The sequence below is a fragment of the Neopelma chrysocephalum genome, unplaced genomic scaffold (assembly GCF_003984885.1).
Source record: "Neopelma chrysocephalum unplaced genomic scaffold, ASM398488v2 Primary Assembly neopelma1_147, whole genome shotgun sequence".
Lineage (NCBI taxonomy): Eukaryota > Metazoa > Chordata > Aves > Passeriformes > Pipridae > Neopelma > Neopelma chrysocephalum.
Genome location: NW_020897809.1, coordinates 3758151 through 3776257, shown reverse-complemented (window position 1 = coordinate 3776257; position 18107 = coordinate 3758151). Strand labels below are relative to the sequence as shown.

The following is an 18107-nucleotide window of genomic DNA, read 5'->3' as shown; positions in this document are numbered from 1 at the left end:
ATTAGTTTCAAAAAAAAAAAAGTAAGTGTAACTCTCTTGGAAGAACAGTGCCTTAGGCCATTTGACAGTGACAGGATTTCTCTTCAGTATCTTCAAAAGTACTAAATGAAACTATTGGAAAAAACTAAACAAACCAACCTTCAAAACCCCAACAAAATACTACTGAGAACACGAGGAATAAAGGAAGGCAAAGAAGTGATCTACATTAAAAAAATTCTATTGGATTCCCATGAAACAGGGAAAACGGCAAGATACATTAATTTCTTGACTAACAGTTGTCCTGAGAACTAAAACACATGGGATTTTGTCACAAGGAGCATATGCCTTCTCTCTCACAGGGGTTGTTTACTCTCTGAAGTCAGGAAAAGTGTAACAACTGTAAGAATCAGCAGGATTATAAAACTGTGACTCATCTCCTGCTTCATTCAACGGTTAGGAAGGGATTGTAAAGCCTGATAGCAGGTCGTTTTCTCCCTTTCTCGCAGGAGAAAGGAGATAAGGAAAGCCAGGCTAGATAATGCATGGTTTATTAGATCCTTAGGAACCATGGTCTTCACTAATTAACTAGGTCAACTACCCCAAGAGAAAGTCACAGGCATCAGCAAAAGTACAAGAGCATTTATTGCTCATATGGTTTCAGACACAAATTGGAACAGGTGACATTGCCTTTTATCTGCTGGTTTGCTTAAGGATCTTGCAGCCTGACAACTGGTCTGCAACAGAGAGAAGATGTAATCAAGAATATGAAAATACAGTTGGTCTTATTCTTTACAAATAGAAGAATCAGATGGCTGGAAAGCCTTTTCTTATTAGCCCGATAAAAGTACTTTCCTCATGTTATTTAAAGCTTTAAGCAAACAATTCCTGGTATAGAAAGGTTCTTAATGATAGAACTCAAAAAATTACAGACAGCTTCTGCTGGACTTTCTCAAGTCCAGAAAGCAGAGGCTGTTTGCAGTGGTATTATCACAACTCCAGATACTGTGAAATCTTAACTAGTTTATAGAAAGTAAACAAAAGCTGCTGCTGCAGTAACATGCCTGCCCTGACTACAGGAAGTTTCTAATTTCAAAAAGAAAGTTCTCAAAACAACAAAAAAAGGTAAACACAGACAAAAATGCCTGTAGAGTTGAGAACTAAGTTGGATGATATACCCATAAATTACACTGCCAAAAAATGGTTGTTAACACCACAGGTTTTTGAAAACACTGACAACCATTTGAGCTTTGGACAAAGTAAGTCTGGAACAAAGAGGTCAAAAAAAGAAAGAAAGAACCTTCCCATCTACTGGCCTGGCTCATCTTATTCCCACAGGAGCATTATTTTAATCAGAAAAAAAAATGTGCTATGTCTCAAATCCCATAAGCCTTTGTAGATTCCTAGCAGAGATTCATGGTCATTTTTTTACCTGTTTTGAATTGAAAAAATAGTTGTCTAAAGATGAACAAAGAGCTAATTTTTTCCAGTTCCATCTTGCCCTCTACTTTTGTCATTGAACAGGAAGCATGATCCAGTAACAAATAACAGAGCACGCTCACATTTGAAAACTCAGTGTTTGTTTCTATGTTTTTATGTGTGAAACTTCAAAAACACAAGTGGAAACCTGTAATACTGTGGCTTAAAACTAATTTTGAGCTCCTTATGTTCCAATGCTTCTGCAATAATGAAGTCTACAAAGGCCTTTCTAAAAATCCATTGTCTTTCATTTTCCTCTCAACTATTTCCAGTCTTTTTATCACTTCTATTCCTAATAATTTTCTCATCTTTCATACTATGCAAATACAGTTCATACATTTCCTGGCAAGCCATTTGCTCCCAAATCAATAGCAAGAATTGTGATGAACCTTTCCCTGCTTGCTGCATCTCTTATGCTTGTGGTGACTTGCAACACAATGTGTGTCAGAGCTGCCAGCAGAGGCATTCTTAGGACACAGGAATGAAAGAAATTACTCACTTCACACAGCAAAGATTGTTCTGCTAAACTGAAGTATAAACCAACAGGATTTTTTAACAAAGAAAACAGTAGCTAAATCAGGTTAACACATTTCTCCTCTTTTAGAAAAGGGATTTTCATAACATATCTGTAAATTTTGGCATCAGAGTAAAAAATTATCAGAAACACTAAAAGTATTTATAGTTTGTAGTAAACTACTCAGCATTAACTGAAATTCACAAAGTCCCAATCCAATAAAAATGGTGCAGTGTATGATGTCTGGAATTATTTGAGAACAGCCTTCCATTTGCCTGTTTCAAAATTCATAATAGAAAGGGTACCACTGGACAGAAGTTTTCAGAATTTGCCCTTTAGATCACGTGTACTCTATGGACTGCTTGCTGCAGGCCTGTTGACAGACAGATCTATTGTCCTGGTTTCCATTTGATAGCTTGTTTTAAGAGACAGACAGAAGTGTGTGACATTAATGCAGTATGTTAATATTACTTCCTATGAAAGAAATTGATGAATGTGGAATTCGGAATTTGCAAATAAAAAACAGGAAGGTTTTTCACCAGTAGTCATAAGTGGAAAAGGAAAGGAACAATGAGAATTAAGAAATGATACTGTATAAAACCCTCTTTACTGTGAGGTCATGCATATTAGGAAGTTCCCTGAGAACTGGCTTATGCCATTGTAGGAACACAAAATATTAAACAGTTAAAGCAAAACGAACATAAATGATAGCTCAGAACTTTATTTATCCAATTCTGTACCAGCAACTTTAGATTGCAATGTATCAAGACTTGCTACAAGATTTTATAACCCTTGCTACTGTTGGAGTAATCCATAGAGAATAACTTTTTGCACTTACCTTGTTATAGCAGAATAGCAGGATTACGTTTTACTTTTCTGATGAATAAGGGCCAAAAGTGTCCCAGCTAAATAAAATCCTGGCAGCATTGCACAATCATCAATATTCATCTACCTGCTATTTCAAGTAAGGTCACAAAATGGTTAGCTAAAAAAGTAAAAACAGAATCACCTGCAGAGCAATCGTGGTATTCTTCGCAGGATATTTCCCCACCAGTCCTTGTTCTTTGCGTTTCTTGAATTTCCTAAAGTAGTCCTGTATCAGGAAGGTGGCATAGAACTTCCCCACGGTTACCTCATCATCTAAATGAACAGACCAGACAGATCTCTCCCAAGTCAGCACATTTATCAATAGCCTGTACACTCATATCTGATTTGGGGGGAAAATGTGATGGGTGCAATAGGTGCTGCACTTTCAGCTTACAGCAATGGACCCTGTAACTCACTTAAAAGCAATGTTTTAGCAAGCAGTTTTGGCTCAGTCAGTTAAGTGAACTCATCCTTAATAAAGAAGAAAATACAATACCAAGTCTCATGTCCTTCTAAGTAAGTTTCTAACAAAACCATAAACATATTTGTATATGCAGTGAAGCTGAAGTACTGGCTTTAGTTCCTTGGAATAAATAGATTAAATACAAGCTACTATGACATACATACATTGATGTTCATAAGAGTGACTGTAAAAAAAAAGGTCCTGCCTACATCTCTTTTTTTTTGTCATGGCTGAACCAAATTTGCTTAGTCAGTGTATCGGTGTAGCATTGTTCTGATTGCTCAAGGACTTGGACATCTTTACAGCCTGCTTCGCTCTGCAGATTTTTTTATTGGTGTCGTGCCCTCACTGCAATACCTGAGCATCTCCCAGTTTGAATTTTGTGCCCCAGATGCTCATGTTACACTGTAACTTCTGCTATTTTATTGTCAGATAAGACAAGACAGGTTCCTGTCTCTGATGAAATACCACAGAAGTTACAATTTCATGTATTTTTTATATGTTTAAGATGTGGTCTTTAACCACCTTCTACACAGGTGATATTGATAACAGTAAATACAAAACAACATGGCTCTCTCCCACATTATGTGTTGTGTGAGCTCTGCAATGCTGATAGGAATGAAAATAACTTCCATCAGTTAATTTAGTACAATTCAAATGATAGGCAAACAGCCAGGACAATAAAAGCAAGCATGTTTACAGAGTCACTGTTGTGAACAAAATTCAAATTTCAAAGTTTCCAAAGTTCAAAGGCAGGTGGCATTGTCCTTGTGAGGACACCACAGTCACCTGCTCACAGCATATTAAGAATGCCTGTGCCTGTTTTATGAGTCCAGTGAATCCTTCAGCGGGGCAGGTTTCATCTCCCAGTAATGCTTGCCAGAAAACTAGTAGGAGTAGTTTTCCATTCAAAAACATTGCTTTTGTTGTCACACATTTTTTTCCTCTCTAGTTATCTGACATGAAGTTGGCTACTTCTCTTCCTGCTGTGCTGTCCAGCCTCCCAGTGGTTTTCAATATCCTGAAATAGCCATCTGCAATAGCGTTTCAGGCTGGCTGCTGCCGTACGTAAAGGAGGGCTGGTGTGGTCTAAGCATCCAGGTTCTCTCTGCTGTCAGGGATCATCCTGATGGGGAGTAAGTTCCCATCATTCCAGCTGCCCTTGCTGGGACAGACAGGTGTCTATCCCATCTCAGGCTCTGGGTTACTCTGTACAGTCATGCCTTGGCTGAACATGAAAATCTAACATGCCCAGGCACATTTTAACACACCTCTGTTAGAAAGTATGGATTCTGTTTTAATGTCGTTTGCTTTCTCCCTATTTTAACTCTCTAATGGAGTTTTAGAATAGACTTGAGTTTGTTTTCTGTTCTGTGGGGATTTTACATGTGAGCACGTTCTGTTAAACAAGCTTTTCCTCTTGCTCCCATCAAGCAAATGCTCTAATCAGATATTATACATTAACATTTGATTAAAACAGAATGTTGTTGTATTTTTGTTTTATCAACAATATGTGCCAATGTATCTCACTAATGACAGTATTTCTAATACTATTTTTACCTGTAATGACTGTTTGTTTCTAATTTAATTGACTTTCTTCTTCTAGTGACTTGCTTTCACATAAAAAAAGGATGAGAAATCCAATCCATGGACTGTTTGAATTAATTTTTGCCTCTGTGATAAAATTTATCTCAAAATGAAACCTCTACCATTCAAAATCAGCTCCTCTCATCATAACATCTGAAATGGGCTGTATGCATGGGAGAAAGCAGGATAGGCTTTAACTTCAGTGAAAATGCACACAGAATGTCTTCTCCCAGCAGTTTGTCTTTAAACGTATCAAAGGAAAAATAATTATAATAATTGCTTCAAAAAATATTGTTTGGGAGACCAGTCTGTCGCAGGAAATATCTTAGCATATTAAAGAGCCTGCTCTGCCCAAGTGACAACTCCTCAAACGTCTGAGGCCCCCCAGTTCCTGCTAGGAAAGGGGGAACTAGTAGGAAATAGCAGGAACTCCATAGCTCACAAGAAAAGCTCACCAGTCTACAGATTCAGCCTCAGCAGCAAAAGGCTTTTTAATTGACTCCACAAATCTAATTTCTAAACTTTTTGTGAACATTTCCTTTGATGTTCACGTGTAATCTCCTTTTGCAGCTCTTCAGGGACTAATGGTGCTTTGTATTAGATCTCTTACACAGCACCTACTCTGAACCTGCCTGCCTTAGTTTAGCTGAACCCATCGACTTACACTGTAGCCTTGGTCAAACTCCCCAGATAAGCCTTTCCCCATCCTTTATTCTATTTTATTTCAAGTATTTGAACAGAACTGTTAAGGAAGTGAAATAGTAAATGGCTCCTAGAAGGAACAAGCACATAGAAGTGACAGACTTGATATAACATACTATGGGTTGCACTTAGAGCATGTCTCAAATCAGGCTATGACACTGCACAACTACTGAGTGTGCCTGAGATGACAATACCTGTGAAATATCAGTATGCAGAAATGCAGGGCCCTTACTGATCACTCTGGACATGCACCAACTTTTTACAAGCATATCAGATGAATGCCCTACCAGTTTGCTGAATTGGGCATGTCCAAGTCTGCATGTACCAACAAGATGCACATGTATTTCCCAGGCACAGTCAGTTGTACTGCAGACACGGGCACACAGGGACGGACACCTGGCCAAGGGTGACTTTGTTTATGGAGTAACACACATATAGCCAGATATAGACAGGTACAGGGGGGCAGCTAAGCATAACTGACCACAGAATAGACACATGGCTAATTACAATTAGTGACAGCAAAAGGAATCATTTCAGTAGGAAGCTTTTGAAAGAGGGCAAAAAGTATTAGGCAGGGTTTAATGGGCTAGCAGGTGGAGACTGGGGAGTTCAGAGAATACAGGTGAATCTTCAGTGAGTTGTATTTCTCTTACTCTCTAGTCTCATTCATACAGCAGACATTTGACTGACATTCTATGTTTTTGCAAAGCAGGTTCACTTTTCTGTACTAAAAACGCGTTGCTAACTATTAACAGTCTAATTAAGTTACAGTAATAAGTTATTTAATCAGTAACAAGAATTAACTGTCTATTTCTAGTGCATCTATTTATAATCCAAGGGAAAAAATACGATACTGATTATTTTCATTCTGCTCTGCAAATAAGTGTTCTGGAGGCACAGTCATGAGCACACAAAGGACCTACCATCCAGTAATAGCAGTAAAAGCAGTACTGGAGAAAAATGTTATAAACTAGACCTCTCAATACTTTTAAGTGCAAGTGATTCTAACATATTAAACTTGGATGCTTTGTTGATTTATATTGAAAAGAATTTTGTGTCTCCTAGCAGATGGCTATTATCAGCTGTCACTGGCGTTAATTCATATACAATTTTCCACTGAATATTAAACATCAAAACTAATTTCTACCATACACTAAGCTATTTTACACTCCTATGGCATATGAATGTAAAATAGCTGTATTCCTCTTTTTTTTCTAGGTGGTTTAAAATATTTTCAATTTTCAGGTAAATCATAATAAGGTCCACAGAGGAACAAACCAAACTAAAATCGAAAATTCATAAAGCTGCAGTACCTCTCAACATGTTCTTATTTCTACTGGGTTGCAGAAGCCATACTGTTTCCTATCAATTGAGCAGATCCATTTTTCAGCCTTCTAGCTACACTGAAGAGCTACATTTGCAGAATATCAGCAATGAATTTTAGTATAGCTGAAAATAAATATACAGCTTATATTCAGCAATGAAATGAAGCTGAAGTTAACAGTGAATTACTATGTAAGATTAGTTCTAGGAATGTAATCTGTACAGGTTCTTTGTCAGATTGATTTAGGCAGGCAGAGCTCGCTATTCTGAAGCATGCATCTCTATTTCAATTAAAAAATGTAGGGGAATAAAGTCGGCAAGAGGCAACACTAATTCCATGCCACCACCCTAAAACAGAATTGCTTCAGAATATTCGGAAAGACTCATAGTTGAAAGGAACAGAGGCTGCAGAAAAAGCTCAAGCACATAGTTACAACAATAACAAAGCGATTCATCTATGCCATGCAAGCACTTAGGTGTAAGGCTAAGAACAACAGAGTAGAACACAAAAGTTGTTTTAAATGTGCAGTATCATTTCCCCTTTGAAGAGTCAAATAGGCTCAGGTTTTGCCTTCATCCCCACTATTATCTGGCAGCCACCACACCAATAGCAAGTGGCTCCTGCAGCCACAAAGCTACTGCTCCTTGCTGGGTCATGCTGCAGAGCAGTGCAGGCAGCGTGCTCCTCCTGCCTGGGCCTGAGCATCACCTTCCAGGGTCAGCCTCCACCACCACCATGCCCGGGCTCTTGAGTCTGATCAGTCTGGGAAGCTGCTGTAACACTATGAAGGTACAATTAACTACAAGAAACACCAGGTGATTACAATAGATCTGAGTATTGGATGTCCAGGTAAACATATCTTGGGTGTGGCTGACAGTGCAACAGATCCTGCACTTTTAAAACTTGAAAAAGCAAGAAAAGAACAGTCACCTAAACCTACACTACAGCATATGAATAAAAATGTATATATTGAAAAAGGCTAAATATATATATATCAGGATATATATATTTACAAAGAGAGATATAACACGTTTGACATGTTATTTTACAGCACGTAGGAACATCTAATAAACGTGCCTTGTAATTCTGTAACACAAATGTTTGGTGTCATTACAATTGAGATATCTCTTTACATGGGCCATATTCATATCTCAGTCATACTGGTGTAAATCTGAACCATTTCCATCATCTGTTGACTGTGGACTGATTCTGGTTTAAACTAGTGTAACTGAGATGATTTAACCTCTTGCTTTATTAATTTAGCAAAAAAAAAATTAAAGCTGGCAATAATTTTTTTTTCTCCCAGAAGTATTCAACATATACAAGCAAATAAGCTATAATGTAGCGTAGTACAAAACATGTTGTTTTAATCAGTGCATCAAAATTAAACTAGTTTATTTTGCTGAATAATCCGAAATCAAGACTAGATTTAGGTCTAATAAGGTATATGTCACAAGCAAGAAAATAAGCATAATATTTTCCTCTCTCTCTTTTTGATTTAAGAAAATGTCACTTATCAGTCCTATATGTATTATCTAGTGTAAAAGGATATCATTTTCTCAATATTTATTTTGTTATTGTTTGTTGTCCTTCAATGACATTACAATTGCAAAATGTAGTAATTTCATTTCTTTGGTTCCTGACAGTCTAGAAAGACCAACAGGCACAGAGAACAGCACAGTGCAAAGTTTATCAGACTGACCGCCAGCTGGAGGGACAACTTGGTCAAGTAGTTTCATGCTCGTTTTCTTCCATATTTTCTTTATAACTGCTCTAAGTTCTTCATTTGCTTGCTCTAGGTTACCTGTGGCAATGAAACAGAAAAAGGGAGGATGGCAATTATGTTTCAACCAGCTGCAATGAATGAGCCTTTGGATGTTAATTAGCTCTATACAATTAAAGACTGTGACAGGGATCCTTTGTGGCAAACCTAAGCTCCGTCATGTAGCAAACAATAATACAACAACTAAAGAGAAGAAAGGGCATAAGACAGCGAGTTCCTGGTGCTTTCAAATCAGTCTCTGAGCACTGCAGAGGTCAACTGTGATTTACAGACCTTGGCCTCACTCTGTCTCTCCTTATGCTTAAGCTGTCCAGAAAGTGCCAACTTGTTCTTTACAAGCCACTTCTTTCTTGATCCAAAGCTAAGCCTTTATTTGTTTAATTACAGTAATTACTCAGTTGTACAGGCTTGAAAGTTCAGGCAACTGAGTACTGAGCAGTTTTTCATCTCTTTCAGTGCTCACCTAAACCACAGTGATGCCTGAGGGGGCTTAACCTAAGTTTGTTGTTGACAGTGGAACTCAAATTCTGCTGAGAAGAAGATAGAGGAGTAACAGAATGGGGAAAAAAGGTAAAAAAAGTATGAAAACAGAAAGCAAATTATCTGAAACATATCACTATTTTTAAAACCTTTTCCCTCTTCAATGCAAATTACAGAAATTCATTCAAACCAGTCAGAACTGGCCTCAACCAGACTGGGGATGTTGTTTTCAAGCATGCAAAAGCTGCAGTTGCACCAGTGCAGAATCCAAGGCACCAAGCTAAAAGGTAGTGAGAAAGAAGTGTTTTGGTTGGGCAGGAAGGGGAATTCATTCATTCCTTATAGTAGAACTCCTGTTATGCCCCTGCTGCACATTTTTATCTGATCAGATTAAAGCATAGATTAATTTCTGCAATATGCTGGGCTCTGGCCTCACTACCCCTTTCCTTTCATTTTCTAGCAAGTGATTACTAGCAACAGTGAATAAAATCCATGATCCAAAAGCAAGTCATATCCAGTGAGACCAAGGCACCTTTACTCATGTCCAACAAAATGAATAAATTGTAACTTTTCCTCACTGTACCTTGTGACAAGTCCAGAAAGGCTTTACAGCAAAGAACCTTACCTTCTGTTTTTATCTTTAGAGCAGTCCTAACCAGAGCAAACAAAGTAGCATTGAACATGACGGTTCCATCACTGTTTAGTGGCATATTCATGGCTACTAACCTCTGAAAATGAGAAGAGGAAAACAAATTTTGACATTGCTTTGTTTGAAAAACACCTTATGTAATGTTAATTTTTGAAAACCTCATGTATTCAAACAATAATATTAGTGAGAGGCACACAAATTATATAAGTTCTTCAAAAAAATTTGAGTCCTCCACTCTAGCTGTGTATAATAGGCAGTCAAAATCGCTTCTTTCTGGCATTAATCACATGCATGCTCACACAAAAACTAAAACTGTCAAGTTTTCATGAGCTGTTTATTTAGGCAATTTTCAAATATCCAAGCTCAGTCCTTGGCTATGACTGTAAGTCACACTGTGCAAGTATTAAGGACAAAAGCAGTTATTTAAGAGCATGCACTCCAGTTTCAGTCACGTTCCAGGTTTCCCAGGGGTTCCTCGTGCTCCCTAAAGAACCACAGCACCAGGCCTGTCTTGTACTGCTCAGGCAGCTCTTTAGTCCTGCCGTGCATCTCTTATGCCACCTACACTGAACTACTGGGAAGGGGCTTTTCCCTTTGGGTTAGTGTTCATCTTTTAGAGCAGCATTGCTGTGACCCTGTCTGTCAAAAGAATACTATTTAATCTATCAGAATCTGTTCCTAATGTCCGACCTGGATTTTCCTCTATTCTAGTTTAAAAGCATTACTCAATGAATAATTGATCTTAACATACAGGTTTGCTTTAAGTACGCCTTGTGACATTCTATTCCAACCCAGTGGTCTGTATGTCAACTTACCTATTTTTAAAACAGATACACAAGAAATCCCAATGACAATACCGTTGTAACAATCTTTTAATTAAAAGGATTAATTCCCACTGAAATTGCTAAACCCACAACATCCATAGTTCTGAGGTTGTCAAATAATGCAGTAGTCATTCCTCTCCTTTGTGCTGCTTTTCAACTTTTATATTAAAATACAATTAAAATCACCTCAAAATCACACATTTTGCCTGACAGATTCTGTATAATTTTAAATTCCCATTAATCTTCTGTCTCCTCACTTACTGCTACATATCGTATTACACACCATTATTCACTTCAGCTTGCTTTATCATCTTGCAGTGCCCACCCTACAATCTCATTTCTGTGTTTCATGTGGAGCAAAATTCTCATGAATGCGACTGTAAAAGCGCTGTATCAAAACTTTATTGTCAATTAAAGCAAACTACCACCCTCTTCTCCCTGAGACTGAAGAGAAATCAGAAATGTCACTGGGCTGAAGTAGTGAGATAGGCCACCAGAAATGCTGGGATGAGGTAGCTCAGATATGTGACAATAACAGACTAATAACAGATACACACACTGATCCCTGTCATTTTGATCCTCTATGAAGAGCTTTACATTGGTGGTAAGTACTCAAATGAGTGCACAGAAAGAAATGACCTTAATTTTGCTGCTTTAACTTAAGCCTGGGGAAAAAAAAACAAAAAACCAAAAAAAACAGGAAAAGTTGAGAGTGAATGAAACCTTGTGAAAAGACAGGATTACTTGTGCACATGTAATAAATATGGGCCAGAATTGCATGAACTGCAAGAGAAACCAAGCCCTACCTTGCAGGCCACTCGGTGAGGACATAACTTGCCAAAACCAAGGGGTGGCTGGATGCGCCTCAGTAATGTAACCACATCAAGATGCTTTATCCTTCCCCTGGAATCAACACACATCAGTTACCAAACATCCACTCCCCCAAAATATACTACATTCTGCTTTTATTGTTTTTACCAAATAAATCATATCAGAGAAATGATCTAACTTACTTTGCTTCAGGGTCATATTCTGACCATATCCTTTTGAATTCATCCAAATGATGGGGACCCAGAATAGACCAGTCACGTGTCAAATAATCAAAATTATCCATAATAACAGCCACAAACAAGTTTATAATCTAAAGGAGGGAAAAAAAGTAACTAAGAACAATCTGCCTTGATCATTTTGCTTTTTTTTTTAAATTCAGTAGGTAGAGTAGGTTAAGAATTCAAACAAATGAATTGACGATTTTTTGGCAAATATAATCAAATATCACAGAAAATAATTTCATTTAACTAACTGAAACTCTATCAAGTAATGACATAATGAGAATATGATTCTACTATAGAGTACTTAGTTTTTGACACAGGCTGCAAAATGGATTTGTTTCTCTTCCTTGATTTGCCAGATCCCACCACATCGAATTGAAGAATGGATCCTATACACATGTTTGACACAGTGTAGATCTCAGGAAACAGTTTCTGTAGTAATAGGATTCAATTTCATAACAATAAGACTTCTGCATGTTTTGTTAACACAGAAGGTGATGCAGAGCAGTGGAAGAATTCTGTTCACAGAATTCTGTTGCATCACTCTCCTTTTGCAAGGAGATCAGTATTGTGAATAGAACAAATCAACCAGCTTAGACCACACACCTGCAATGACGAAAAACATATTTCAACAATTATTTTAGAGCAAGTAATCCATTAGGCCATGGATTAGGTGAAAGGTTATTGTTCACATTTCATGTGCCACAAATTGAGCACACTTGTAGAGAGACCAATCCAAATTCTGCTAAGTTTAAATAATACAAATAGCATTTACTAGTAAGTCAAAATAATTGCAGCTTTATTATTAGGGGATATTTACTGACACTATTGAGAACTGCGTGAAATAACAGCTATGAAAAGACTGTTAACTTAAGAAGCTTTCAAAGGTGCAGCCAACCACCCTACACACAAAAGAAAATCTTGCACATGGTAATTTAGAACCACAGAGTTATTTGGGTTGGAAAGGACCTTTAAAGGTCATCTAGTCCAACCCCCCTGCAACGAGCAGGGACGTCTTGAGCCAGATCGGGTTGCCCAGAGCTCCATCCAACCTAACCTTGAATGCTTCCCGGGATGGGGGGCATCTACCACCTCTCTGGGCAACTTGTTCCAGTGTTTCACCACCCTCACTGTAAAAATTGGTATAAGATACAGGATTTAATATTCTGTATGGAAAAATATAACCTTGCCAAAATATTTTGGATATGGGATTTTCAATCGTTCTCTCAACCCACAGCTCTTAATCCAGAAGAAAGTCAAAATGCCTAAAGCTCATTTCTGTTAATAAGTAAAAGCTAAACTCACCAGAAATGCACAGAGCATGTAAAAACTAATAAAATAAATGATGGCAAAATTGCTTCCACATGTGTATTCTTCCCCTGGATTATAATCGGATTCTGGATCACAGCGTTTTCCAGGCAAACATGCCAGCATGATTTCCTGCCAGGCTTCTCCAGTGGCACACCTTTATAAGGTCACAAAGATAAAATGAGAATTATTTGATCAAAATGGATTAAAGATGTATTAATTTGTAAAGCTCTGACAAAACGCTGGGAGCTGTACTGGTGCAAATGTGAAGCCAGAAGAACATTTCAGAGCAGGAACTAAGAAATACAGAGCAAGTTTTAGAACTGACAAGCATACATCTGACACTGCAGACACATTTCATAAGGTCAACTAATGCACCATAAGGGTTCCATGTCATTCTCTCTCCTTGCTCCAGGAAGCATTCCTGGCAAATGGTTACCTTCTTCTCAAACTCTCCACCAATGGAGATCACATAATCCCCCCCATCACGATTTAGCTACCTTTGCCATCATAAAGTTTTTCCTGCTGCTTATCTGGTATTTCCCTTCTGCAAGTTACACCCTCTACTGTTTGTCAACTCCTCAGTAAATGTAAAGAACAGTTTATTTTGTTATGTTCATAGCAACTTTTCATTTCTTCCAACTGTCCCACTAGTTGTACTTGTAATAATTTCAGCAAAGGCACAATCTTTTTCCCCTTTCCCAATACTCCCACAGTGATATCAGGGCTGACTATGTTTGGGCTCTACCTGGACAATTACTGCACAAATGAGGTGTTTCACAACAGCTGTAATAAGTTCAGCTCTGTATCACATCATCAAACCCCTGCTGTGCCCATGGACACTCAGCATACAGACAGAGAGAGTATGGGCTTGTTAAGATGAACTGATTGTCACCTGCAAACACATTTTGAACACTTTCCATAGGTCTATGAAATGGGATGCATTCAGTAAGAGTTAAGGTTTACTCACCTGAAGAGAAGAAGCACAGCTTGGGGGAAAGTCTGAAAATTGTTGTTTCTGTTTATTTGATTGTTGTCCCTCATGGCCACTTTTCCAAATACCTACAATAAACCAGATTTTGACTTTCATTCCAGTGATGTGTGCTGACAGAGGCTGTAGGTCTTGCAGGTTAAACTTGCTTCCGAATGTATGAAAAACACTTTCACAGGCACACTTTCATTAAACTTTAGATTTGTCAAGATAGTGATTTTTACGTTACTCTGAAGGCACTGCCTTACACAGAGCACCACTATCAAAGGAATGCTTCAATAAACACCTTAGGAAACAATTCTCAGACAAGACTGTACTGTTCTTTAATGCTAGAACACTTGTATAATTACCTGCATCCCAATGACAGCATAGATGAAGAACAGCATGGCAATCAGGAGGGCAACGTAAGGCAGAGCCTAGAAACAGGACAGGTGCATTGTCTTTTAATAACTTCATTCTATTTCCATTTACAAAAATAATTTCTCTCTACAACAAAGACTTTTCTAAGTTGTTTTTTTTCCTCTGCAAGTGCTTAAAACAATATTACCTGTCACTCTGAATACTCTGCTGCATAGAATGAACACAAGCTTCATTGTATTTTAAATTATTTCTGCCAGCAATCCAGAGGGAGGAATCACCTTTAGTGGTTTTAATTTTATTTTCATTACTGATTCTGACAACACAAAGAGACTTTGTTCTACACAGTTACAGAGTTCTATTAACTTCACCTTCATCAGTTTTCAGGAGCAATGATTCAAGTATCTGTTACACATGAAATTGGTTTCCTGTAAAAAATGGGTTAAATTCTTCTTTTCTAATCATCTAATAAAATGTGTGGCAGTGTGAGATCTATGTATGTCAAACTTATCCTACCCCTTTTTAATATACCAAATTTTTGGGGGGAAGAACCATAGAAATCTCACAGTAACAGCTATTATTAAATGACAAAGAATGACCCTCAGCCTCACTGAAGTAACTGGTGAAGTTCATTTTGGCATTAACATGGAAATATATTTACATATAATTGATATCATTTATAGTATTAATTTTTTTTTTTTGCACTCTACAGGGTATTTTTTCATAAAATTTGGTGTATACATGGTTATAATTATTAAGCAAATTTAAACCAATTTTGCTAACCTGGAATGACTTGATAAATGTCCACAGTAAAGTTCTGATTCCTTCTCCTCTGCTGAGCAGCTTCACCAACCTCATGACCCGGAAGAGACGAAAAAAAGTGATGGAGATCCTAGCGCTGTCCTCAGAGTTCTGAAGAGCATCATGGAGAAGTCAAACCAAATACAAACTCAAACATGCAACACTTCCAGAAAAACAACATAAAATGCAAAGGTGGAAAAGGTAAGATTTGAAAATGTATCTTGAGGGCCTGTTCACCTTGATAACCATGATATGAAAGGAAAAATTACATGCTGAAAACACAGGACCTGTAGAAATGCTTCACACATCACATGCATTTCCAAGTTTTCTGGTTTGTTAATAGGATCATATTGGGTTTGTTTGTAGTAGACTTCAATAGAACATTGACAATGAATGCAAACCACTGCATAACACCTTTGCAGTAAGACAGTTATGAAAAATACAGAAAAAATTGGTGGAAAAAAGACATGGTAAAAAGAATAAACTCAAGTAGAGGTAAAACCACTGGGGTCAGTTTACTGATCTTACCCCAGACTCATCAGTTGTGACTGTTTCAGTTGGCTTTGGCTTTAAGAAATTAAGAACATTAAATATTAAAATCAAATAAAAGATCAAAAAAGTCAGCTTAACCATAAATAAAATGTAGAACATTTTTCATTTCCAAATGTAAATGAACATCTTTCAACTCAATAACATCCTGAACAAAACATTAATATCCTTATAAAACCATCCTCTTAGCATTTCATGTTGGCTGACTCATACTAAAACATTGCTAGCTGACTCATACTAAAATCTGCTAGTATAAAACATGATTAAAAGACCTGACAGAAAATAAATACAAAACAAAATATCTGCTCCTATGTAAGCCAAACGAAATTAGCCATCAACTTCCATATGTTGTACAAAATTATAGCAGTAAGCCCAACTAAAACTCCAGAACAAAGCTTTGGGGTCAAACTAGCCTTTCAAGGTCCCTTTTCTCCTGTGCTCTTTTTGAAGATTAGTTACTCCATCACTGGAATCTACCCATAATTGTGTTTTATATCACAGCAGGAGCTCCCTTAAAGCAAAGTTAATTCACTTGAGATTACTCAGTGATGAACACTGGGTGTTGCAGTGCTTTATAAGGACACATTTTCACTCTGCCAAAGTGACAGACAAACATTTCTAGCACAAGGCCATGAAGGTTAACACTTCCCCAGCAGTGCAAATGAGAAGGCAACACTTGAACTTCTCACCATCTACAAAGCACTCATATACCTGAGCTGATGTAACAGGATCAGGCATGGAGAAAGGGCTTCAGGACTCAACTGACCCTTTTAGAACAGGTCTGTGCAACCCTCAGGAGCTACAAGGAGGAGAAGGGCACACACCAGCTTCTTGTTCACAAAGCCAAACTCTGTGTCCTGTGAAGAACAATCTCAGTTTTCTCTTTTTAATCTCTCTCCCTGACTTTGGGACAAACTGTCCCAATATCCCAAATGGTCTGACACTTAGCACAGCAGCTGGCAAAGCTTAGAGGACCAACGTTCTATGCTTGCTTGTGCACTGAGAGATTTGCAGCAGCTTCTTCCAAAGTTGAATAGAAGTCTTTAAATAAAAACATTTATTGTATTAGAACAAATGGCATTCTGGACGTTCGATTCAAGTGATGGGTCTTACCCTCTTGCCTAAAATATCCTTCTAAAATATCTATGTGACAATTCCTATCACATAGATGAACATGATGCCACCTCAGTGCTGCTTCCAACACACTGTGGATGCATCTGTCACACTCAATGCCACACTTCTACCAAAATCTCAAGTGATGCTGTTACTCAAGATAAAACTTGAGGAGAAGGAAGGGAAAAGAGAGGAGCTGATTCTGCTGAAAATGTATTATACAAACATACTATGGTAAAAAAAACCAGTAAGAGGTAGTACTTTTTAAAAATCAGATCATTATTAAAACACTAATTGTTTTCTCCCTTATCTTTTTTCAAAACATATATAATAGAAAGGCTTCACAAGGGAAAAATGAGGTAAAAATAACTGTTTGCTCAAGTACATGCAATCTACATATAGATATATCACTGCCCTGAGATTCTGAAACAAAGACTCTTAAAACTGTTTAAGGAATTATTACTAAATTTATGCATTAAATTAGGCAACCCCCAAATCTCCTCATAAAACTTCATTAAGCAGAGTATTTGTAAAATCAGCTGGAACATCTAAACTTTTTAAGAACTTATATAAAATACACAGAAAATATGCTGCCAATGAAAAACAACTGCTTCATTAGAAATTCCCTGCATATTTTAACAATTTGAAATAAACCTATCAAAATATAATTAAGGAGAAAATCATTATCACAAACATCATACATTTCAAAATACCACAAAAAATGGAAACAATCTTGCAAAGTTGCCTACCTATATCCATCCCAAACCTGCACTAGTGCACACAGACCCACTGCTATTGACTTTTTAGTACAGAAAAAAAAATCCTTTTGATCTGAAACTTTAGAAAAAGAAGGGTTTCATTACACCTTCTGCAGATGAAGCCTGAAATGTCATATTAATCTCTGGAGACTGACTCATGTTGAGCTTTATACTGTCTTAAATAGTGAGCAAATTACTTAGGTAACATTCAGTATTTTACATCATCAAAGAACAAAGTATTTGACAGATACAGATCAGACTGAATTACAGTATCATCACAAACTGTAACTTAAAAATGAAGTAAAATGCTGGGTTTGGTATTTGAGAGTTTTTCCCTCTAGCTTTTATAGGGGCAGGATTGAGCCCCAAATAAACTAGGAACAGTATTAGGATAGCAATTTGTAATGGGATAGATTATAACAGAAAAAGGATACTTTGGTCCTACACAGTTATTTAATCACTTTTCCAAAACAAAAAAATAATGAGTTTGCATTATGACTTGATTACGAAAAAAAACCTCACAAAAGGAA

At 37.3% G+C, this 18107-nt stretch overlaps 1 protein-coding gene across 12 annotated transcripts in view; it reads right to left on the bottom strand.

Annotated features, from left to right (window-relative positions):
- Nucleotides 1–18107, bottom strand: part of CACNA1D (calcium voltage-gated channel subunit alpha1 D) — a 171754-nt gene that overhangs the window by 18331 nt on the left and 135316 nt on the right. For 6 of the 12 annotated variants that reach the window (XM_027701085.1, XM_027701088.1, XM_027701084.1 and 3 more), the window contains 10 exons: nucleotides 15686–15724; nucleotides 15140–15268; nucleotides 14350–14415; nucleotides 13979–14070; nucleotides 13006–13165; nucleotides 11662–11789; nucleotides 11455–11551; nucleotides 9801–9903; nucleotides 8615–8716; nucleotides 2979–3109 (listed from right to left, as the gene is read on the bottom strand). In XM_027701085.1, coding sequence (XP_027556886.1) covers nucleotides 2979–3109; nucleotides 8615–8716; nucleotides 9801–9903; nucleotides 11455–11551; nucleotides 11662–11789; nucleotides 13006–13165; nucleotides 13979–14070; nucleotides 14350–14415; nucleotides 15140–15268; nucleotides 15686–15724 — 1047 coding nt within the window. The remainder of the gene's footprint in view (nucleotides 1–2978; nucleotides 3110–8614; nucleotides 8717–9800; nucleotides 9904–11454; nucleotides 11552–11661; nucleotides 11790–13005; nucleotides 13166–13978; nucleotides 14071–14349; nucleotides 14416–15139; nucleotides 15269–15685; nucleotides 15725–18107) is intronic. The other 6 variants (XM_027701094.1, XM_027701095.1, XM_027701091.1 and 3 more) reach the window with 1 other exon arrangement.